The following is a 26,472-nucleotide window of genomic DNA, read 5'->3' on the forward strand; positions in this document are numbered from 1 at the left end:
AGACTGAATTTCTGGAATACCATTTACTGAAGGAAAAACAGAGCTTTTAGGAACCTCCTTTTTAGGTCATTCAATGTCTATTAGTACCTTCTTAGTTTCTCTGTCCCCAAAACTGAACATACACGGTAAAATAACTGTCCTTACCTTGTCGGTTCTCATGATAAAAAATACATTTTACCTACATTTCAAAAGGTTAAGAGAATATCATAATATCCCTGAAGGGACTCACTTCCTGTCCAAATGATTAAAAATAGTCCCTGATAAAATTATTCTCACAGGTATATCAATGCTGAATGTAAGGTAAATGTCTCAGCACTTTATTTTGGCTGCCTGTGTAAAATGTCCTAATTTGCATTCCTTTAATAGATTTGGATTAAAGTACAGGTGAAACCAGGATCACAGTAATCACATTTCAGAAAGATTACAGGTTGATTTTGTAAAGGAGTTAAAACCACTCCAGATCTCAAATTATGCATATGAATCACAATATAAATGCTTTGTATTCTCTTACTTTCCTCTATAACATGCAGGTCCTCAGTTTGTATCTAAAAAGACATAATCTTTCCCCCCACCCCAAACCAATACATTTAAAAGATGCACTTTGTTCAGTAATATGCTTTACGGAACTGCAAAGATGAGAACTTTATGAGCATTACAGATATTTTGATTCTAATCTCCCTTTCTCTTGCTCAGGATTTATTGCAAATCATTGGGATTAAACATATTTTAATGTTATTTCTTTTAAAAGCAAAAATCTGTATAGCAATTAATTGTAATGATATTTTCTCCCCAAACACATTTCTGCAGTTATGTGAAAATTTATGTACAATGAAAACAAAGCATGAAATATTCTGAAACATCTACATATATAAAGAGAATAGCAAATTAAATGCAAATGCATTAAATGGCCTCTTACCTCTTCATATCTATCAAACACAGCTCCATCTTGCATGAAAGAGGGAACTGGCTTCTGCCAGTTAAATTCGTAAGGTTTTGCCATGATTACAGAAGAAAAACCTGAAATGGAATGAAAGAGCAGAGTTCAATTGCTGTCTTTTAAAAGGAGTATTTCAAAGTCTAAACAGGAAAAATAGTGACTTTTACCTTTTTCGTTCACACAGGAATATTAAAAAGTCACAGTGCATTTCCAAATGAAGTTTTCCTCACTAGAATATTTTTGTTTAGTAATTCAAATGAAAAATTATTATTAAATGTGTGTCAACTATTTGAAAAAACACTTGACACTGTAACATTGCTTTAGTTTAAATATCTGATGTATCACTTCTAGAGTATAATGAGGCTGGGATTAATGCAGCCCTAGGTGACACAAAATGTCACAACTGATAGCACACAGGAGTACTTCTTTTCAGAGGAAAACATCAAGTATTACATAAACTGATTTATTTTTTTTTCAATACACTAAATTGCGTACTACCTAGACAAAACATTTTTTACCCCTCTGAATTTTGTGTTTCAAAATCCATCAATATTATTTAAAGTTATAGTTATTTACAGTAATATTTTACACATAAAACAATATACACATAATATATAGGTCCAAATTCATGGGGAAAAAAACTGTTTAGGAATATAGGCCATTAAATGAAACTAGCTAGCAGCATTGCTCATTTGTGTAAGTTTAGGAATGCAAATAAAAGAAACTGTTAATTTAGAATACAATACAGAAGTCATAACATATAGACCTTACAACAAAGCCTATCAACTTATTCAGTATCTTTTCCATCACCTTGGTGCTTTCTAGGTTATGTTGTTGTACACCACAAAATGTTCCAACTACATTCTCTGCAAAGTTTAAACAGCATCTGCGTCATGCCTGCTTACTAACGCCATCTTGGTTACTCCTTCATACGCTAGGCCAGAGCTTTGCGTGAGAGGGAATACACTTGGCAGCAGCATGATAGGACTGACTCACAGATGTCAGCAAATCCATTCCATGAAATGATGTATTAAGACAAATGGAGCACACAGTCACAATAATCTGACCCCTCGTGCTCCTGCCTATTTCACAGGCAAACAACACCTTGCCCTGTTCTTATGGGCTTGGCCTAACCCTCTTCTGACAACTGCTCCAGACACACTGCTCAGGAAAGGTGGTATTATACAATGTAGGAATAAAAGACTGCACAAACACTGCACCAAGAGAAAGATGTGTCTTTCACAACAAAGCAACACGCAGATGTTAAGACCATAACAAATAAAGTCCATCCTACACATGGCAACCATCTGAAGCCACACTGCTCTAAAAGCAAACTCAGGGCTGCAACTCGTAACTCAGTTTTCTGATTCACTTTGCATCATGAAACAGCAGTCTTCACCAGCCCTAAACTTCGCACTGGTTACTCTTACCTTTGCTGGACAGATGTACAGAAAAGAGGAAGTTGCCATCCCATAATCCTGCTCTTTCACCACACTTTCCTCCCTAGTCCTCACCACGTTGAAGGTACTGCTATTGGAAGGTGGCAGTGGACCCCCGCTGCCAAAGTGAGGTTAACCCAGGAAAACACAATTGCTTCTCCCCCCAGTGTATTTGAAATGAGGTTCAACAAGTTGTTGAAGGTGAGAAACATCTAATAATTTCAGGAAGCAAATTCTGGGGAGAAGATCTCTCTATGCTTGCCTTAGTCTTACGTTTATCTACTATTGATCAACCCTAGCAACACGATACGGAGTAAGTGCAACCAGCACAATTCTTACTCTGTTATAGTGCAGGCACCTAGCCCAAACAAAGTTTGTCTAAGTGAGCAGAACAAAAAGCATACATAAAATTAAAGGGAAAGTATGACAGCCTGTGTAATCTATGCTATGCAAACCATCTTTGTAGTGTTTACTTATACCAAAACTCTGAATAGGAGACTAAAATATTACCGATTAGGTAACAATCCTTCAGTGATGCTCTTAGACTGAAATGGCTACTTTGACTGAACTTTAAACCCAGAATAGATACAAGTGCTTAAAAAATAAGAATTTTGCAGTGCCCTCCTTCTCCGTCATGTTCTCATTCCTATCAAAGATGTTCCAGCAAGAAAAAACAACAAAAGGACTCAGCAAATACTATTAAGGACTCCATCTAACACTAGCTTTAAGAACAGTTACTTTTGATAGTTCTGTATTGAAAAAAATATCCCTACTTAAAAAAACAAAACATGCAAAATGCATTTTGATGCTGCCTATCTCTTCATCTCCTGCCCTTTTTAGGTCATTGATGTATAAACATGCATATTATGCTTCCAAAGCCTTGTAAGTTACATGAATTCATTCTCTGTAACTATCAAAAATACAATTTGACAATAATATACAACACCATTAAGTGTTCCCTTCTTTTAAATATTCATCCTTTTTTGTTGTTGTTTTGTTTGTTTGCTTGTTTGTTTTGGTTGGTTGGTTGGTTTTCTTTTGTTTTTGTTATGAAGAGATGATTTGAACAAAATAGAGAGCAAAGAACTAGGACCAAGAAGTGATCAGCTACATTTATTACTCTGCAAAAAGCCTCCCCCCGAGCATTTGGTTCTTACTACTCTGTAAAAGAGCAGTAATATCTTCCTCATGAGGACTGCAATGTTCTGAGATCCTTTCAGGGAATGTGCCAAATTATTGAATGTTTATTATTGTTTTAAATGTGCTTATAATTTTAGGTTCTCTCCTGGTTTAAGCTGGCACAGAGCTGCTTTTTTGTCATTCTATGGAGAAAGCTGTATAGTAGGACGGACTTCCCATTGCAGTAGCATGATAGTGTCTTGTTCTACACAACTCTCAGACTTCACAAAGTAGCTCAGGGTAATCACAGCACCTTGAAAATGTAGTGCTTGTTCTTACAACAAAGCTACATTTAGAGAAACATCTTCAAAAATAAGTTTTCTTACTTCACAGGCTTTACTAACGGCAAAATTTGAAACCAGCACCAACAAAATCCTATACTATACAGCAACTCCTCAAAAATCTTGGGAAAATACCCTTTAGATTTAAAGGTAACTTAAAACATACACACCTGAAGCGATAAACACTCCATTTTGACAGTATATTGACCATTCCCCTATAAACATGCTTTTATCTATTTAAATGACTTTTACTATCAGAATGTTCCCAAGAAGAAAAGTCACTTTAATGTGATAGGTAGTTTATGTAGTAATACACAGTGCCAGCATGTGAAGTCCTTCTGGGAAAGGCAGATACGTTCTGTGCTAAATCATAAGCAATGTGATGACACTTTTAAGGCTGTGAAGAATACTCTTCAACAGTCCCTTTACTACATCCACAGCCTTCAACCTTTGTTTTCTTCTTCTCCAAACAGACACTGAACCCCATACAGACAGATTTTAAAACCTAAAAGCTCTGCAACTGCTCTGAACCCCTGTACAAGATACATCATAACATTTCATCCAGCATCTGCCACTCCGAATCCTGTATGTAGCAAGTGCTTGAAGGGACACCTATCTTCCAGAAAGAGTTATTACTTTCACACTACAGACATGCACTTTATTGACAATTTCAACTTGGTTGAGTTCATCATCCAGTCACTGAAACATGACTTTCTTTACAGATATATTATCCTTGTCTGAGCGCTTAGTACAATGAAGTTGTCTCATTACTTCATCACTGAAATTAAATAGATTGAGCTCCTCAGTTTCTTGCTGCAATGCACACTTTACAAATCTTGGTGTCAGCCCGAACCCTCTCCAGTTTCCCAGCTGTTTTTCTGAGGTCGGGGGTCTGGACCAGGACACACAAAACAACACAGCCCTCTATCATACAAGCTGGAATAATTCTCCTACTTCTTATTTGCATAACCTTGCATTTAGCTGCAAGAAAACACGCTTGATTGCTCATGATTTAGCAAGCAATCAAGTTCTGTGTCAGGGACTCAAGCTCATTGTTATTACCACCTCACCAATCTCTTCTTAGCTCTACTCTCTCACAGGTCTCACAGTTTACAGATGAACTAAGACAGATGAAGTGTGAGGGAAAGATGGCTTGCGTACACATAGCAAGGATTCAGACAAATCGTAACAAACAAGATTTTTAAGCCATATGCTTTGGCAGCTGAGTAGAAGGTGAAGAAATTTTTCTCTCCTTTTAGAAAACCTCTTCTCAGTCTCTCACATTTCTTACACTCCTCTCAAAAATCTGTTCTTCCACAAACCTCTCAGCTTTTAAGATCACCAAAAGAAAATATAAAACACTCCCTTGCCACTTTTTGGAACTCTAAATCTTCATCAACTACTAAGCAGTTTGAGCAAAGCTTAAAACAAACAAACAAACAAAACACACAGCATTCCAACATGCATTTGATTGCAAATATATGCATGCATACACCATTGCCAGGATGAAAATCAAGAAGTACTCTCTTTAACAAAATTTAATAACTATTAAGTGTGAAGATTCAACTAGGAGAGGGAGAGATTTTAAGAACAAAACTTAAAAACAGTCATTCTAAAAAATTTCACTCAGTTAAAATTTTAAAACAACATTTAAAAATTAAAAATGTTTTCACTGACATAGAATTCTTTAAGTATAAAAATGTCTCTGAATACATACCATTCACAAAAGCAGAAAAAAACACTCATAAAATACACCTCAGGAGTTGATCAATGACCACAAGGGAGAAGCAGGTAAAGTCTCAAATGCGGTAGTTAAATGCCTTCTGAGCAATCTCCCTTTCCTTCAACACTGATTTATGCCTGAGGTCATAATTTGGGACACATAAAAAAAAAACAAAAAAAAACACACCTTCTGATTCACCTGGAGTACCCAAAGAGTTAGGACACAAAATTAACCATATCCAGAACAGCGTTATTTAACACAGAAGTCTTCTTTGCTGTACTACGCTAAATCTGGGGTGTGGGGGGTGAAAGGATTATAAATCCTGTTTTTTTCGTTCTTTGACCAAACTAAAGACAAGGTGTGGCTGAACAGGAGGAGGAAAGGATTCTGTTAATACAAAACAGACAAATGTTTGGGGAAAGAGGTGATATTCTAAACTAACCCACAGGGCTGGCTAGCATGATGGATAGGATACTCCTCGGATCCCATAAACATCCTGTCAATGTTGAGACACTGTTGGAAAGGACAGCAGTATTCCTTAGAACTGACACCCCCAGCCTAAAACGCAGTAACTCACAATTTCCATTTTGCTTAGCCCCGAGCATTATAACAATACCTGTACAATTTTTTATTTTTTTTTTTTTAGTAATTACTATTTTTGCCTCTGGAATGAATCACTACCTGCTGAGTGAAAGAAGGTGAGGAGGCTCCACACACTCTGTTAGCCATTTCACCACTCACCTCATCAAATTACGCTCCCTAAAGAGTGCACTGGTTGCAGGGGCAAAGTATAAGCAGCCACAAAACATGTTTAGCAATCTTGCTCTGTCATATATATTTTTCTTACAGTTACAAGGAAACAACTTTAAAAAAAAAAAAACACTAATGAATTTCCTACTCTTTCCCCTCTTGAAGTATATACATCCTTCACCACCACTCCTCTTTAGTAAACAAGATTCGTCATAACAAAGACAACCAGATCCACATCAGCAGGCCTGTGTAACTTCTTGGGTTTGTTGTGGTATTCATTCCAATCCAGAAAGTCTACCTGCAGGGATATAGTTGCAGGGTTGTGATCCAGAGCTATGCAAGGCTCCTGCTGATCAGGCAGTGCAAGGCTGAAGTTCTTATAAAAAAGCCACACTTGTTTTTTACCCTGAAGCACTGTCATATGCAAATGCCTCAATTGTTTCTAGATCTCTGTTGGAAGAAGACTCAGATCTTCATGTGTTTACTCGTCACAGTCAAATTTACTTGGTCCTAAATGTGCCAGCATTATCACATGAAAAATGCATAGAAAGGCTGTTTTTTAAACCAGAAAATGTGGTTTCTACTCTAGAACTTAAAATTCAGAGCAAGTTTCAAGAAAATTTAGAAAATAAGAGCAGCTACAGTGCAAGTCCTATGTAAAATGTAATGGTGAGAGCCACACTGCTGAATTTCTGCAGCATCCATACTATTTTTTAAAGCAATTCCAAATTTTCACAGCTCACCAGGCCCTTCCACAGCCATATTTTGTTGTTGTTGTTGTTTTTAAAAAAAGAATGCTCTTTCAAGCAGGTTATTTTTAAACACATTATTCCCACAGCTAATGCAAGCAACTTAACAGTTCTCCCAAAAAACAAGGTCCAGAAGCAAGAAAAGACATACAACAGAGCTCAGGCATTGAAAATGTATTGTTTAAGTAATGGCCTCATTTTCGATTTTGTTTTAATTGCTGGAATGCATTGGCATGCAGGGGCACCTCAGAGGTTAGCCCAGAACAAGTGGCCTGTTTGTCACTAACCTCTTTAGCATTTCACACAAGGTCAGTGGGGCTGCCCACTGCAGAGCTCTGCTTCAGGCCAAGAAATGAGTCTCTCTGCTGCTGACAGCAGAAAACAAAAATTGCTTACGCCATAGTGCTGAAAATGAGATGGCCCTGCCTCAACATAAGGTCTGAACTGTGCTTCAGTCATTACCTCTGATGACAGCCATTATCTCTAACAAGTAGAGTTCCTGATAGACCAGAGGAGCCAAACATGACCTCCCTGCTTCCTTAGCTGATTTTCTATTTGTCCCAAGGCCTTCCTCATCTGTTAATACTTACAGTGTTGCCCAGTTCATTCCCATTCATTCCAACTCTCTCATAATACGCCCTAAGTACTTACGACCCATCCTTTTTTGAGGAGCTTTACACTTCCTGAGAAGTCTACCGTACATAAAGAAACATAGTGGTATGTAAAGAAATTTATTCTGGGTAAAGTACGTTTGCAACAGCATAACAAGAACGTGTTCTGGCTTTTAGAAGTATATTTAAATGGGGCTCTTAAGGAAAGCTTCTCAGTTAGATGATTCAGGCCTAACTCCTCACTCCACTGGAAAACAGAAAGCCAATTAAGCCATCTCATGCTTAAAGCAAATACTCAGTCCTGAAAAGGTAAATTATTCCTAAGCTCAGCAGCAACAGAGTCACTGGAGCAGATTCTTCAATTTGGATCAATTCAAAAGGGATCACTGAAGTCATTTCAACTCTTCACATAAATTCTGACAAGACTGCAATCAGTCCTCATATGCCACCATTGCAAACTACAATTATTAGCTTATATGCTGACCAAAATGAGCCTTTAGATAAGTGCCACTTGAAGTGCTAAGAAAAACAAAAGCAACTTGGCAATTTCAACAGCAAAGTGTTAAAAAAAAAAAAAAGGGTAAATTTTTACTGATAGTGCATGAGGAAACTCCTACAATGAAAACAGAAGCTCATCTAGACGCATCTCTAGGAAACATATGTTTTGAATAGTAAAGCTAACTTCAGAGCTATCCTAACATAATGGAAAGTCAGTAAAAATTTAAGTGCTAAAAAATCATACAAAAGCATAAACTTTATGGAATAAGTAGTTTTTTGTTACTGTTCTTTCCTTTTGGTGATGGAAACTTTGATGTTTACATTTTCAAATTTGTAACAGTGAAAGCAAAAGGCAAGGATCTTCCCAAAGGATGATATCAGGAACTGACCTACACTTAATGCTGTCAATTGTACACAGAACTTAGCAAAATGCCTCATTAAACATATAATGATAATTAATTTTCATTTACATGTATTCTTCAGTACCCCTCTAAAAATAATTTATTGCTCTGACCAGTCAAGAGAAGGTAATTTCATAACATGAGCATATGTCGAACCTTTTCCTAGAACTTTTCCTGTTTTGTCTCATTCTAATAATCAACACTAACCATATATAAAATTGTGTAAAAGAGTTGAAGACATCGGGTTTATCTTTAGTTAAACAACAGAATTGTTAGAGGCATTCAATATTTTAGCATAATATCAAACACGCCATTTCCTTGAAGTCATCTCCTCGCCAGGTAGTAATTGAGAGTGAATTGGACGTAGATGAAAGCAATGGTTTGTGTAATAATTGTCAAAATCTTTTCTGAATTGTTATAGCATATAATGTATGTATAACATGTATCTTGATTTAAGAAGCAATGAATTTTATTAACTTTAATTACTTCACTCCTTGGCTTTCAAATGCAGAATGTTAAAACAAAGAACTTCTACTTCATAGAACAATCAAAAAAAAACAAAAACAAAAAACACCACCACCATCAAATACATATCACTTGCAAAAGATCATATATTTCCTGAATTACTTGACACTAAATCCTTTCTTTATGGTCTTTTAAATCTGACACCTGATATAATTACAGCAATGAGTCCCACAGGAAAGAGACATCTGATTTATTAAAAACTAAATAAAACAACAGACTCTTCAGTATAATATTTGGGCAATTAACACCATACTTAATTTGTACTGCCACTTAATCTGCAACTGACAGCTAACATATCTTTTAAAACTGTAAATTCTGTTTCTCCCTTTTAGGTACACCTCTATGACGTGTCAGTTATTTTAATTAAAAATATTAACGATTTTGACATTTAGAACATGAGTTTCTTCTTTGTAGTCTCTTTCTGGGGTTTAAGTGCTCTAAGAAGTCTCAAACAGAAGTGAGGCCTGTACTTCAATGTGATAGGAATACATAAATACATGTTTAAAATTAAAATGCTAGGAAGTATTCAGGTGGAAGTATGAAAAAACACCGAATAACCTTAATGTAGAAGCATTCCTGTTATGATGCAATAGTTCAGGGATCCCAGGCCATAAGACAACTGCAAAAGTCTAAGACCAAATTATTACTTACAAATACCGTGAAAAAAGCAACACAAACTTCCAAACTAAACAAATATCAGTAGCCTTTCATTTTTAAATGCAAGGAAAAGTTATGGAAATAACATCAGCTAATATCTCAAACAAAAATAAAGCAAAATACAAGTATCAGCTGCTCCATGAACACATCTTGAGGACACACTTGTCTGTTTCCAAACATTCACACAGATTTGGTATTTGTATTCAAGACTTGTCAGACTTGTATTAATAAAATTTAACGAAAGGTCAAGATCACATTTTTGTATTAGCTTCTAAATCTGTGTGTTTGAAATAATCCCTTCACAGTCAGATACATTAGATCAAACCAAACTTTATTAAAGTTTTGACATGGCTTAATATGAATTTGCTCAAAATATACAGATATTTTAAAAACTAATAAGCTGTAAGGAACATTGATGTTACTCTAAAATCTGAAATTAGGAAAGCGACAATATAACTGCAGGACTCAATTCTAACTGGTTTTCTAGATGATTTCTGAGAAAAAAGCAGTGAGCCACAATGCCAGCTTAAAAGATCAGATAAAAGCTGAAATGATCTTTAGAGATCGCTCTGGTAATCTAAAATGTATTAATGCAAAAAAAAAACCCCACGCGTTCATTATTTGATAGTACTGTGGGTGGGGTTAAAAGTGGGTATTTGTGGAAAACTTAAATCAATTACAAATTTATCGGTAGCCTGGGCAAAGCCTATAAACTACAATCACTATGAAAATACAGCTTTTTATACTATTTAGGTAAAATTCTCATGGTGCACTTTAACCCACAGCACTAGTCAGAAAATTTTTGCCTGCATTTTAGAAGTGATAACACTGCTCAGATTTCTTCTTAGCATCCACCTTGCACCTTCGAGGTTTTTGCATCCCCTTCTTTAAACAAGAAAAGATAATATGGAATGAAAAGTAGGAAACAGATCTAGTATCTGCATTTGAGCAGTACACTCTTTCCTTTTGTGCACACAATATCCTTTCTCTTGTTTTCATCAGCCTTCACTTCCCCTGCTATCCTGCTCGCTCCCACACTGGCACCTGCCCTGATTCAAGTCTCAGTGCAGGCATAGTGTTACCAGCTGGCTGGAATGGAAATCATCCCCTGCTGTCCACCAATCCAGCCCCAGCAGCTGTGGTAAATGCAAACCCTGGGTAACAGAGTGGTAGGAGCAGCCTTTCTTCTTTAGTTCTGTGTTATAAGGAGAGCTCTAAGTAAGGGTGGCAGCAGGACAGCTGGAACCTGGCTGGCACAGGCTGCAGCTCCCCCAGAGCTTTTGTGTTTTGGTTAGTTAGTTTAATTGCATTTTTCTGAGAAAAAAAAGAAAAAAAAAGTTTCAAATCAAACCAAAATACAAAGAAACAGAACAAATTAATTGTCTTTAATGAAAGCTCTTCCTATGATTCCTCCCAGTCAGTATTAGGAGAAGAAAGACTCTTGGTGTTCATGGCATGCACCTTAACAGCACTGTGCAAAAAGCAAATCTAGGAACTGGGGTGACATTTAACAGATGGAAGAAGATAATCAAACCGTCTGGCCTGAACACTGCTGTATAGGATCAATTTGTCTATTCTCCTCACTCAAAAACACTCTCATTGTATGCAGAAACAATGTTCATTACCAATTGTTCGGGGAGAAAAATAAATAAATAAATAAAAATACAGTCCCTTTGGATTACCTGGGAGTCAAGGGACTTGGGTAACAGCTGAGGTTCAGCCAAACAGCTCTGGAATCCTAGCTGGACACTGTGCTGCTTTCCATTTTCCTCTTATCCCTCTATAAAATGAGCCTAGCAAGACTTGTCTTAATTACACTTTTATTGATACTTTTTTTTTTTTTTAAATCTGTACAGAGAGTTTGAAGGCAGTGACAGCAAGATGTCCCAGAACTAAAAGTTATTAATGCTATACACCTTTAATCACCAAGAACATTCCGTATTAACTCATTAATACATAACTGGTCATTTTTTTTCTGAAGATGAGACTGCCACAGTTCTGAAATATAACATATCACAACTAGGCGAGGTGAAAAGTAAAATGTTACTTAAAATTTGGAAACCTAGCTCTCTTTCCAGCAGGACAGCTGCCCACATATGGACAGCCACATTTGAGATGCACCGAGCTATCAGCTACTTACAGCTTTAATTTCATAGAGATTCAAGAGGAAATGATACTGGTTTTGAACTTGAAATTATTATTATTGTTACTATATTATTGTAGGTAGGTGGCAGAGTAAGCCTTTCTTGTAAATTTGTTTTAGCCAAAGTTCTTTTCAAATGGTTGTTCTGCCACTGCCCAGAAGCTCTAAAAGCTATGGAGACAGAACAGGGAAGAGTGCTTTCATTAAAAAAAATAATGACACTGATCCCTCAGCTGATAATTTCATAGTTAAACATAAATGAAAGACAGGGATATATGAAACATGATATCACATTCTCTTTTCACTGCCTCAGAAAAACAGTGCGATCTATATATATGCTTCTATTAAGTAAATATGAAAACAACTCTCTTGACATTGTGGCATGCTTCCTGTCACATCAGGCATTATTGAATAGAGGTTGTCTCTTTGAGGTAAAATAAGATTGCAGGAGATATCTCTGATAAGTTTATTTGATAAAACAGTTCAGGAGTGCTAATGCACTCATTAATGATGCCTTCAGTTGTTTACATTCCTTGAGAACAATGTCCCTAAAATGTCTTTCTGAACATTAACGTACCTCGTGTTTAAAAACTGGGGCACAACTGGCCAGGCCAACTGTTTAAGAGAGGGGTGGGAGAGTGTTCCAAGCCAGCAGCCTCTCCAAATCCTGCTGCGGGCTGCATTTTGGCTTGTTCAACTATTCATAATGTACACGAAGATTTCTGGAAGAAAGGCATCTTACATTTCTGTATTGCTCCAAATGGATGATTTGACATAGTATTCCAAAAGGGATAAAAATAAAAGTGTTGGTATGTAACCTATTTGTCCACTATGGAGACAAAAAGGAGGGCCAGTCTGCCAGTCAGGGGTGCTGGTATGGCATGCTGGCATACACAACCCATTTTGAACACTTATTTGACATCTCATAATAAACAGCAGGCTTTACAGCATGCTGAGAGATTCAATTTATTCAGACTTTTCTGGACCAACTGGAGACACCAGAGCGAAGGGACTTTCTTTCTCTAAATTCCTAACATTAAGATGTGATTCAGTGTTACACAGCAGGAAAAAAAAAGCAGGGGGTGGAGAGGGGGGGGAGCCGATACGTTTCCCAGCCCGCAGTACAGAGTAAATGGCCTCATCGGTTCTCTTTGTCACGTCATAGCTGGTATGAGCGACTTCCACCGAGGTGAAAAGGACACGTACAGCATGAGCAGAAGATACCTCTGCCCTCATGCTGAGACAAGTGTATAATGGAACATGTTCACATAGGTAGGAACATAAAAAGCGTTCTCCATGGAAAGGTGAGAATACACACATCATGCCCGAATATGAAAACATTATTGATTATGTACAACCATTTGGGGAGAAAGAAATGAAAGGCATGTATAGCAAAGCGCACAAGAATTAAAAAGAGGAGGAGGAAACTAGCAAAAAAATGCAGAAAGCAAGGACAGGATGTCTGACACGAATGTGAGCTTCAACAGCACAATGAAGCACCTGAGAAGGCCAATAAAGCTAAAATGAAAAGGGGAGGTGGCTCACAATGCTAGAGAAGAACAGTGGGTAGTTTGGAATAGCTGAAATGGAAATGGTTTGGGATAGCACAAGCATGGCTATTTTTAGAGACTGTTCAGAAACAGAGCTCAGTTTCTGCAATAGGGCTGGAAAAGAAGGGACAGAGTGGAATATATACTAGGAAAGACCAAAAAAACAAAATGCTGGTGTCTGTGTGGGGGGTAAAGAAGTGGCAAGAACAGTGCCAACATTCCAGGCAAGAGCAGACTGGGGTTATTTATTGCGGCAGCTTGGGAGTGGGGATGGCATGGCTCCCAGGGACAAGAAGTTCAGCATTCCCCCTTGCTGCAGACAAATTGAGGGGATGTGTGGGTGAGATGCCTGGGAAGGTGCAACAACTGATTCTAGACCACAGGGTGGAGGTCAAAGGCAGAAGAGCCAGTTTGGACGTCATCAGATGCAGTGGGAATCAAAGGATGCAACTCATTACACCAAAAAAAAAAAAATTGATAAAACAGCCCTTACAGAGACAAAAAATATTTTGCCATTTGCATGGGCTGTATTACACTGAGGTGTTCTTTGGTGCTGAACTAATGCTGCCACTCTCCACACTGGCCTCCTGCAACTTCACACCGAGTGGTACACATACTAAACAAGCACAGTGCCCACCAAAATCAAGAGTAGTGACGTATGCAAAGCGTAGCAGACCCTGCAGGTAAAAGCAACATTTTTACATGCCTAAAACCAGCTTTGCTCCATATATCACCATTAAGCATTTCCAACATGGTAATTACCATTGCACAGAATAATATCTTAGGCCCAGCAGGCTTTTCCCATAAGAAAACTGGTCAGCTAGTTCAGACTGCTTTTCTTCCTGTCACATCCCTATTAAATGCTCCAGACTGTTTAATGTGATAAAAATGTCTAGACTGTTTTTTGACTGAAAGCATAAAGAAGAGAGTTCTTTGCCCTTGGCTAGCAATCCCCTTCTTTGCTCCTTTCCTGGTAAGTACAATAATGTGCACGCTGTACTTCTGCCGACCACACTTTCTGCTATGGTAAATGTTATCTTTGTAAATCCAAGACTTTAGAGACAAGCCCAGTGGAAGGTAGAGAATATACACCCTGTATATATATATATATATATATATATATATATATATACACACACACACACACACGGTGCTGTACAGTGTTGCTTTGCAAGGAAAAATTTTGAGCTTATAATGAAGTGTAAATGTTGCTGAAGGAAAGACGATGAAAGAGCACCTCTCAGTCAAGTGAACAAGAAAAGGAGAAACTAAACAGAGGAATCTCTGTAAAGATTAGTAAAGAGCAAGATGGTTTGCTAAAGCAGGAAATAAAGGTAAAGTATTGGCAAGAAATTCCAGTGGGCACATTAGAAAAAGCATTACCAAATGTGAATTAGTGCTTTGAATACTTTATGGTCCCTAGTTGCCCTCGGTCTTTAGCAGCTGTTTATTTTTGTGTAACAAAACTTCTGACATAATTACAATCATGCTAAACTTAGATGCAAGTACACAATTTATACTAAAAATAACCCTCTGGCAGTGAAATTACCCAGCTCAACTGGTACACACCCTTCAGCCCTTTCTTTTTAGGCTCTATAAATCTGCATCTGTGGAGTGGGTTGTGGTCAAGGAACAGGTGCATCTGATTCTTGTCAGCATGTGTGACTTGTGTGTTGGAAACTAAGCTGCATACCATGGAAAAAGCTTGAGAAGAAACACTATCCCTGGACACCACTCATTGTAGCTGACTCCCATAGGAAATACAGCTATTGCCAAAAGAATTCATGGACAACGTGATGTGACAGAAACATCTTTTTGGCACAGTCGCAACTGGCTTGTCAAATAACATATTAAAGTCCCACTTTCCATTTTCCTGTACCCCGTTTGTTCCCAGATTAGCATAGTCTTAACACCCTGAGGGTGACTTTTTGTTTAAAGTGCCCTTATTTCTCATTCAAGATCCCTAAATTGCTCGTTCTCTGTGATCAGACCATAAGGTGCACAGCCAAAGGTGCTGAAGAAGAGACAACTGAACACTCCACGGGATAACAACCAAGGGCGTGGGAATATCTGTGGGAAGGTTGATCCAAGGAAAAAAAACGCAGCTTTTCCACATTAAAAAGCTCTGGGCAGAAAGACCTGTACAGTGAAAGTACTGGCCCACCACTGAGCACTTCTATTTTCCATCCTCAAGGTACCATTTTCGTTGAGCAAGTCAATGTTCCCCTCTGTTAAAAGTGAGAATAGGGTTTTCCAGCATCACCGGAGGTGATCTTACTGTTTTTGAAGCACTGAGACACTGCACTACTTAATACAATACAGTGGAAAACTGTACAGTATTATATATATTAGAGCAAATTGACAATTTTTGAAAAGAAGTTTTTGTGAAACAACTGTGTGTGCATGTTGAAAGTTTGGATCAGGACGGTTGCACATTGATTTTTTTTAAAAACTACTAATACAGTTTCTAGGTCAATAAGCCTTTCATCTTGTCAGTCCACTCCTGCAATCCTTGTGCCTGCACAGTTCCCACTCATGTCAGAGGGTGCTTTGCACAGCCGTGGCACTTCTGAATTAAGACCTTTCTTTGCTGTATATACTCACAGTTCCTCTAGGCATCTGAGTGAAATGGCACACACAGGGAAAAAGGAATAGGCTCAGCCAGCATTTCTCTGAAAAGCTCCACACCACCCTGAGTAACAGAGAGCTCTGCAAGCTCCTTATGCTGAGCAGCTGGTAGGAGCCTCCTGAAGGAAGGCACCCGCTCTGTACTTACTGAGATACCATGCTGCTGGGGAGTTTTTTTTGGATGGGAGACAAAAGCAGCACAGGGAAGAGAAAGGCTGTTGCTTTTCCTGAAACAGAAGTGGCTGGCACAGACAAAGAAAGAACAGACTTCATAGCACCTTTTGGTACTAAGACAGGCAGTGTGTGGCCAAGAGATGCAAGAGCACCAACTTTTTTGGTGGCTGCAAGCTGTGATATCAGGCCAGCCAATCTCGTCTAACACACACTACTGAGAAAAGTCATTGTGATTTTGGGAACTTTGGGGTTGATTTTTAGTATGCTTCCTCTCAGGACCCTGAGTTTTCTGCATTCCATTTTCTGAGGACTGTTGTTTGAGAATTGGTTAATCAGACTAAGTTTGCTATTCCTGTAAATTTTACCACAGACTGCAAACTCTGCTTTAATGCAAAAACAACAAATCTAGAGCCACAGCTTCTGCTAACTTAGCTGATAAATTGAAACAATTTCAAGAGCTACTTTGTTCCTTTTTTTTTTTTTAAATAAATCCTGTGTGCCCATAGACAGCAGAACAAAGAAGGGCACAATTTATTTATTTATTTATTTACGCTATGAAACCTGATTTTAAATTTCAGGATGGCAATACTTGAAAGTCAGGTTGAATATAAGATTATGCAGGTGCTGGATGTGATAAGTAGAAAAACTGAACTTTCCTTCAGAAATCCAAACTCATGCATGAGATAAGAAGGAATAAGGTACTCAGATATGCAAAAACCTATCACTGTGGCAAAACTATCAGGTTTAGGAAACAAAGGCCACACTTTTCGAGCTTCTATAATGAACAGTGTGCTGTTACAATTAAAGAAACCTGATTTCCTTTCTCATTTGGACTGGGTCCTGGTAGGCACATGCCAAAGTCAGTTCTATCCAAATCTGCCTTTCTTAGGAGGTTTGCCTTTGTTTTGGATCACAAATATGAAATAGATACCAGAATAAAACTGTCACAAGATCCTAAACTAGCAAAAAGGCACAATGATAAATAAGAGCTCCAGACAGGCTACCTGAACCCCTACAACTGTAGTCTCTGGCATGCGCACAAGTTGAACTTGAGGAACGCAAAGTGCAATCTGCAATACTACACTGCAGGGAAAAGCCACCCACTTGCTCTGTAACCATGCCTGTGGCCGAAGGTAAGAAGGGACACCACAGAACTGCTGTATAAATGATGTGTCATAAGACCAGTTTACTTAATCTTTATAAAATAGTCTTGAAAAACATTTGTTAAATCCTTAAAATATAAGCCAATATTAAACAAGCAAAAAAAAAATATGAAACTGAAGGTTTTTCCTTCTTTTTTTTTCAGGCATTAGTATTAAGAGATACATCCCTTTTTCTTGTATAAAGAGTGCAGAGAACTCTTGGATGAATGCATACCTCAATCCAGCATTTTGTTCATACACAAAAATCTTCTGGCATGCATGAATTGATGTTTCCTACTGGAACTAGGTGGTCGGTCCCTCAGTGGTAACACTGGTCAAAGATCAGGTATTTCTGATGCACAGGTTGGTAACAGAGAAAAAGCAGCTCAGACTACAATAGTGCATGCATCTCTTATTCCAATGTTCAGTGGGCACATTGGTGCTGTGCAGTGTACCTTGTAGATGTGCAAGTAGGCTCTGAGCTTTCTGGGATGCTATAAGCACCGTGCAGGCTAATTTAGTCTGCTTCTCAGCCACGCAGAGCTCCACATTGCTACAGCAAGGCTGCTTCCAGCTCACTCAGTGCTTGCCCAGGGATCTTTGGTATTTCTACCCATTACAGTATGTAGGGCAAACATACCTTCTGCTGCAAAACTGTAGTGTGAATGCTGCTTTGCAGTACATTTACAGTCACTCAAAACAGGCTGGCTGAAAGCCGTAAGACATCATAAAGCCATCTTTGAAGCAGAGATGATTTTAGACTGCAGTAATGTTCTCAAAGACTCTTCACTAACACTTGTCTTTGTTGAAATAACAGCCTGCAGTTACTGAATGTTCTGTAAATTACTCCATACTAGCAGTATTGCCATAATATTCATTTTCACAACCTATAAACAGTACCTGCTCCTATGTAACAAGACAGTGAAAATTCAAGTATCTATAATAGATTTCTGTCTTCTAACAATTAGCTTCTCCAGGCTAGTGCACTACAAGATAAGATTACTCCTGCAAAGCACAAGTGAAATATGAACCCCAGGTTTATACTCTAGTCTTTAAAATTGAAAATTTACTTCAATAAAAGCACTGTTTAAGGATTAGATTAAAACTTATACTCAGGAAACTGAAGCAAATTCAGCTGTAAAAAAGCACTTATTTTTCCCCACGGAAAATGTACTCAAAAGGCAGTGCACTCAGCTCATACACCACTTCTTAGGAACAACCTGTAAGAACCCCATAAGGCATTTGCAAGTTATGCTTCAACTTATGCAACCTGCTTGCTAGATCTCATCTCCAGAACATCTCGAATGGAATGCCGAAGCTAATTTTTTCTTATTCTGTAAGAGACATAAGCAAACAGTTATAAATGGTAACAGCCAACATACAGAGATGAAATGAAACAACCAACTTCTGGGAAGAGGCCAGTGTGCCTTGATTATAAACATTGTGACAGAAATGGGATGTTCTGGGACACCTGGGAGATGCAAAGGATGCAAGTCACGATTGCTCTGCTTGCAGAGGATCAGCCAGCAGCACCCTGTGTGAGACACTGAGTTTCACCACAATTTTCATAACAATTTTTGCTTTTCCCAAAGCCCTTGATAGCACATGATTAAGCAAAAGTCTCTGCATCCATCTTCCTTGTGGTTGCAGATAAAACTTTTTTAAAAATCTGAAATATCATTACGATAAGAGACAAAAATTTTTGCAAACACACAAATTTCAGTTAATCCTTTTCAGTTCTTCTTGAGCAGTTTGCAAGATTTCATACAGCTCTGGTTGCATTAAGAGTTTGAAGCTCTAGCAGCAACAGGCATTTCTCTTCAGTATAATGAACTCTGAGGCATCTCGCATGTCTTGAGTGATACAAGCCATCTGAAGCATCATTAGAATTATATTTCAGTCATATTCTAATAGAGGAGGAGGAAGAAAAGTTGTTTGACAAACATTTTGGATCAGCTCTGAATCAAATCAAATCAAACAGAAGACAGCTTATAGGTTTTAAATATTTGTACACACACACACATATATACACATGCACCCCGAGTCAGAAAGACAAAGGGATTCATTAACCTGGGAATCTCCAATATCATTTGGTTTGGCTGTGAAAAATTTTCCCAGCTCTTAATTCTATGTCATTTATAAAGGTCTTTGTACAGTTGCAATGTAAATACATTCGATAGGTAATTTTGAAAACAGTGTTCTAATGCTGAACAGAAACATGTCTGTAAAAGGCACAGCGACTGAAAAGCCAGTGGACATATGCTTTGATGAAGAACCAGATGATCTGGTTTAACATTTGATTTTCCTCCCAGGGCAGTCCCACCTACTTAATGAAAAGGAATATATGCCTTGTTAGCAAGTCTTCCTAAATCTGACTGCCTGTTTTGTGTAGTATGAAAACACTACAACATTACCTCAATGCACAAAACCCAAAAATTCAAGCTGTGCTAAACCCAATCATATGAACTATTTTTTTGTACATCTCGGTTTGTTTTCCTATTAGCAAGGCATGAAAATAAGCCAGTAATAAGGAACAGTAATAGATATTGTTAACATCAGTATTAACCAGGTAAAATAAACAGCAAAAGAGAAGAACTGGGAGGAATATTGGTGGAATTAACTCACAAAGATATTGCTTAAGGAAGATTTCTGTGCATTGTGGACAACAGCAGAACAAACCTAATTAAAAATAACTAATAACATGACTAAAATCTTGGAGCCATTAAATGTTCACTATACTTTAACATCACAGAATCTATTTACTGTTTTATTAGCTGGATACCAGTTGCATCTATCAATCATCTTGTTTGTTTGTATTTTACAAAAGAAAATTTTTGGGTTTAGAGAATCCAGTTTACTTAACAGGCACTCAAAAATAATACATATTATTTTTAAAGATTACCAGGGTGATCATATGTAACATCTCTATTTCACCTTGTTTTATGTTCCTGGTGGTAAATCCTTGTTGTATACACAAGATGTGTACTGTTTATATATGTAGTGCCGTGCTTAATACTCCCTCTTAGAAAGACAGGAGAAAAATTAAAGCTAACTTGTTCCATTCCCTACTCTTGTGTAACGTAACATTCTTCTGCTTCATAGCAATACTTAGACACAAAATCAGTACTTAATAGCCTTGTATTACTTATTGAAAATTACTGAAATAGATTTATGATGAACAGAAAATGGCAATAAATTGTAAAGACAAAAAAAAGAGTGAAGAAAAATAGGCAATGCTAATGAATTTGAAGAGACTGTCTCCACCCAAGTATTATGATAAATATTACCATCTTACCTTTTTCCACAGACTGCTAATCTTATTTGTTTATATGCTGACATATATTTAATTGGCTTCTTGAAGTTAAAATTTATGTATGCAGCAGGAGGAATCAATGATCTTCTTAAATCAAAAGGACTTTCATATTTTTACCTTAAAGTCTGAGCATATTGTACATACTTAACTCTTCCTCAAAAAAAAAAAAAGAAAAAAAGAAAAAATTCTCTTCAAATCTCTTCAGGATTTAAGATGCAAAGTCTGGTCCAGTAATAAACTTGACTATAGACTGCAGTGCTCATCAGATGGTCAGAAAGCTCCCAAGAAAAACAGACGCCTTTCATAGACAAGAAAGGCTACGAATGGCAGAAAACAGACATGATCTAAGAGAATAATTTTATTTATCATCCACCAGATGTGGAATGGTATTAATTTTATACACCAGAGGCTCTAATTTCACCAGAATACCTAATCTGACATTGCAACTACTGCACTTGTTCTTACAGGTGAAGCACCTATACATATACAAACAGACAGCTGGGACAAGTTCACTCGTTTACATGTATACACTTACTTGATGTACAAGTTTGAAGACCATGAACTATCTTTCAAGAGGAGCACAGAGATATAATAATACCAAAGAAGCTGTTTAGTGAAATGTCCAGAATCACCTCTTAGACTCAGCTAACTCACACTAGTCTGTAAACCCCCGTGAAACACTACCTACACTGCTACACGTTTAAATACACTTGTAAATCTGGTGCTAGGAATGCGTAAAGTCAAAAGCACATCACAGCAGAAACAGGTCCCCAAAAGCCTGATTCCCGTCAATATACTGAGAATTATGCTATTTTATTCCTGGAGTCAGAACTTCAACCGGGTACCTCAGCAAACTGTTCCAATCAACGCAAATGCTTGATAATAATTTTCCTCCAATTTCTGACCTGCTATAAGGTCAACTTCCTGAATGTCACACACTGCCACAATACCTACCAAATTCTTCTAGGACCATCTGGATGCTTTTTCCAGCTATAAAGCATACATATTCAATTCTTGTCATCATGGGATTTATCCCAATCTATTTTGAGAACTATCCCCACAAAAATGTCTAACAGACTTCCATCATCAGGCAAGTTAAAGCTTGAAATAAGCACAATGCTTCTACCCCATTTTGGTACTCTTCAATCATAGCTAGCAAAATTGTCATTTCTAATATTCAAGCCAAAGTAAAATTCACAATGTCATTATATTGGATCTGCAACATTTTCACATTAATTTGCAGGTTTCTCATTCATTCTTATTTCGTGCTTTGAATATGCTTGGATCCCAAACCAATTTCCTGAGATATATTCCAAAATGTTCAAGATTTAAATGTCATGAAGGAATCTGTAATTCATATTCAGACCAACTTTTGCTCAGCTTTGTAATTCCCTCCATATTAAAGCACCTTCATTAGATACTGTTACTTCGAGTGCTTTACCAGAATGGTTATGGCTTGGAAATATGACTTCAGTCATATTAAAAGTAGCAAGTCTCATTTTCCTATTTGCAATGTTCCGTTAACATATGCAGAACAATACAGACAAATTGGGCAGACAAAAATTAATATGATGTCACCAAGTACAGTAGAATATCAAAGCAAGTGTCCAAGCCGCAAGAGATGTGACCAGTGGAGAGCTACAATTATGAAGAATAAACACTGGCTGCATTTTCATCTGATTTTTATTAGCACAGATTTTTGCTATCCTTTACCTACTTGGAAAAGCCAATGAGTATAGTTTCCACTACTAGATAATATCTTCGCTTTTGAGTACCTTTACTTCAAATTATTTCTCTCTACAAAACTATTAAATAATCTTGCATTATTCAATGTGCAGAGACATAATGATAAGGATGAATAATGAGAGAGAACTCAGCATGATCACTGCATGCACTGTTTCGGACAGGTAGCTTCATCTACCTCATAGTTTGCTTGCCACTTTACGGAAAAATTAATGCCACAACTTACAGAGACAAGGACACAATTCATTCGAAACTTGAAAGCATCAGAAAACCGCACAGTAGAAATACATTTCCATACTGCTCATGGAGACAGAGGTGTTTTTACCTGTCTAATGCACTTTGTCAAATCTGCCTACAAGAGCTCCAGATGTCTGACAGGAGACAAACACATTCCCATGGGAGAGCTGGGCATGCACGTGCAGGAGAGACCTGCAGATCCCACTGGTGCTGTCCCAAAGTATAGCGGGTATCTGCAGTCTGGCAACCGGCAACTTACTGCATAGCACAGAGGTTGATACCAAAACTGGACACAGTTGAGCTTGCAAAGTTATCAAACACCTGCTGCACACCACAACAAAAAGGATGTCTCGGGTCCTAGGTAGGATAATACTGAGATAATCTGTTCTGGTATACAGTAAGCAGTCATCACTTGCTCTTCAGGAGCTGCAAAATACACTTAATTTTAACTTAGTGCCAGTCATCTGCTTTTAACTGTTTAAAACAGAATACAGAGTAGGACCAAAGCACTTTTCCATACCACCCCTATTATCATGCCACTAACATAAGTTATAGTACTAGCATGAGTTTTACTACCTAAAATTTTCTATTCAGCTTCAGCCTAGATTAAAAGGATGCAAGGAATTAAAGAAGAATGAGCTTTTCAAAACAGATCTACATATAGTCCCATCTAAGCAAAGATGTGGTTACCATGGTCCAACTATGACCTAAATACTATGATCTACAAGTGTCTGCAAAAGGTTAACTACACGGATTACATCTAGTTTCACTGCACAAGTATTCACGTGTTTAGTTTTGTTCCCCCCACCCCACTTATTCTGGTATTTATGAGATTGACGCATTTGAAATAAATTCAAATGGGGTCTTAATCCATAATTTTTCAAAGATGCAACAACAGAAACCTCTACTAAGCAAAGAAATGATCAGTACACTGATCTTCTGAACTTGGAATACACACTTTTCTTCTATGTTTACTGTTTTGTTGGGAGAAAACACTATTGTTTAACTATTACACATAATGAAAAATAAAATCAATTTTCTCAATTTGAAATTATGGTATCTCTGAAAATTTATACACCAGTCATTGAAACACTGTATTAAGATGACAGGTAACCAACAACATTTAATTAGTTGATCTACAACTTCCTCTTGATTGCCAAAAGACCTATTCTAAATTACGTATAGACACTACTGCCTGCCCGGGGCTCAAGGCATGCTCTCATATTTATTTGGTAGTTGCAGTAAAATTAATGAGTTAACAAATATTGGAAGTGTTTCTAGGATTAGGACACAACTGCTGAGTAGAAACTTCTTGACCAAATTCCTTTTCCTGATAGCTTAAATCTGGCCACATCCCAAAATTTTGTGATTTAAATAATTTACACTCAGCCACTCAGAATGTTCCTTTGCCTTATATGCAAACTCTTTTGCAGGAATTTCTATGGGAAATTATCATACGCTACTACTGTCTGACAGTGGCATGTGTTTCAAAATAAGCACAATTAAAAACTGAAAGTGACAATGAAAGACAATCACACTTACTTAGTAACGTAACAGAGAGCTCTATATAGTCATTTTAGAAAGTATAATGAATTGGCAAAAATTAAGATTCATATGATCACTCCACCACAGTTTAATTACTCTCCCAAGAGAATATCACATGCATAATCAGTGCCAGCTATACTCTCTGATTCACAGTTTAAACACTTACGTAAGATGATCTCTATTTCTGTAACAGAAGAGGAAAGCCCATCTTACGGACAGTAAAATTATACGATGCAGGGAAGGTGACAAATCCAGGTTTACCAAACCCTGAATTACGCTGAATGGCTTTAAACTGGAACTCCTTTTGGAACACTGCCAAGGATCTAGTATCAAGGGATACTTTAGAGCAACATATTCTGCATGCAAAAGTGCCGAGAGAGTATGTTAGAGAAATTAAATCATTCTGTTCCACTATTCAGCACCCGTGGAAGCCTAAGCAGAGGCTGGTAATTAGCTAATTTGCATGGACTCTGTGAAGAAGAGTATTTAAAAGAATTCCAGCAATATAATCTTTAAAGAGCATGACAGCCTGGCCTGACTGGCTAGCTGCTTGCATATCTTGTATTCCCTCTGTCTGTGGCAAGACAAGCCATTTTTAGCTGTACAAGGATGGGTTGGTAGATTTCTGAAAATAGCTACATCTACAGCTCAATGTGTAATTTCCTCACAAAGAATCTAATCAGACTCCCATTTAAGTGGACTGCAAAAGCTGGATCAAGAAAAGGAATTAATCCATCCCTCCTTCAAAACACCCTGTAGAAAAATAAACATTCTTCTTGTGTTTATCCAACTATCTTTGTGATCACAACCAGGAAAAGTACCAGGGCAGTCACAGATGAACTCAGGAGATCCATTTTAGGCACTGTGTAGCAAAATGCAGCCTCTATAGATGCTGTGATAGCCCTTGGAAATACCACAGACTTCTCTACTCCTCTGTCAGGGAACAGTAACCCCTAACCCAGAAATGGGAGGTTGAAGCCAAGGCATTTCTTCTGTCAATTTTCTTTGAGAAATGATTATTTTGGAGTCATTTACTACAGGTGGTAAATTACTATCTCTACAATTTTTCAGATGTTCCAGATAAGGGTTTTAGATTGAAATACAACAATTACCTTTCCTGTATATGAAGTATTATCTTCCAAAGCTCTAATTCTCCAGTTTTATGCCAAGGCCTGAGATTTGCAATGGCAAAATCACAGTAAGTCAAGCCTAAGTCCTTAGCTACAACAAACCATATTTTACATATAAAAGGAAAACGGCTGCACCAGCACGAACCTCTGGTTTTATATTACTAGTGTTCTGTACATGGCACTTCAATGACTGTGGTATATCATCTGTTTATAAGCTGATTAATTCTGTGCATGCAATGTGCATTTCAGAGGTAATATTTTTTTTTCTGATGATACAGCTTTATATCCTGCATATGAAACACCAGCCCAAAAGCTGTTTTCAAAGTTACACAAATATTACATCCAGTCTACTATGCAAACATTCATTCTGGAATCTTGACAACAAGGAACTAACTTTTAACGCTTCAACAACATTTGCAAGTTGGAAAAAAATAAAGAAATGTTCTGCGTCAACAGGATCCTCCCCTTCAAGGAAATTAAATGCCAAAAATAAATATGGAATTCCCTCATGTGGCCCTGATGTTTTCTTCACTGTTTTCCCATAGACCTCAAAAACCAGAAGAGTATGCCTGGATTTTAAAGAAACACATATATATAGAAGCTATTTTGCAGAAGGAAAGAAAATCTACATATTTCTACCAGGTTTTGCGGTTTCTAATTAACTACATGATGTGTATGGATAAAGTTAGCACAGTGAGATGAAATTTGCAGATTTTGTCCAATTTCTTTAACTGAGAATAGCTGAAAAGAAAACAGAAAAGCTTTTGGACACGGAAGCCATATTTTTAGTACTGAAACGGAAATAGCAATGTTGAAGCTAAATGCAGATTATATTTGAGCTTTTTTTTTTTCCCTTGATCTTCTCCTGATTTTTCTGACGTTTGCAGCCACACCTCCCAGTCCCTAGGATGAGGGAAGCAATCCTGTATAGCAAGTGTAACAGAGGCTCTGTTGCCCTCTGTGCACCTTCCCCAAGACGTTTCCTTTTTCTGCATGTCCCCTTCTCTGTTCAGACATCTCCCAGCTCTTCACAGACCTCCCCTCTTGCTGAATTGGTTGGTTCCACTGCTGTGATTTAAGCCACTGTCTCCTTTCCAAACTCTCACACCCATCTCAT

General features: G+C 37.6%; 1 protein-coding gene across 1 annotated transcript in view; it reads right to left on the reverse strand.

The window, feature by feature from the left end:
• PLCB4 (phospholipase C beta 4) overlaps positions 1-26,472 on the reverse strand; it is a 126,801-nt gene that overhangs the window by 89,805 nt on the left and 10,524 nt on the right. Inside the window, exon 2 of the mRNA XM_080586765.1 lies at positions 917-1,017. Coding sequence (XP_080442891.1) covers positions 917-1,017 — 101 coding nt within the window. The remainder of the gene's footprint in view (positions 1-916; positions 1,018-26,472) is intronic.

This window comes from Anser brachyrhynchus (assembly GCF_964034855.1).
Source record: "Anser brachyrhynchus genome assembly, chromosome: 3".
Classification (NCBI taxonomy): Eukaryota; Metazoa; Chordata; class Aves; order Anseriformes; family Anatidae; genus Anser; species Anser brachyrhynchus.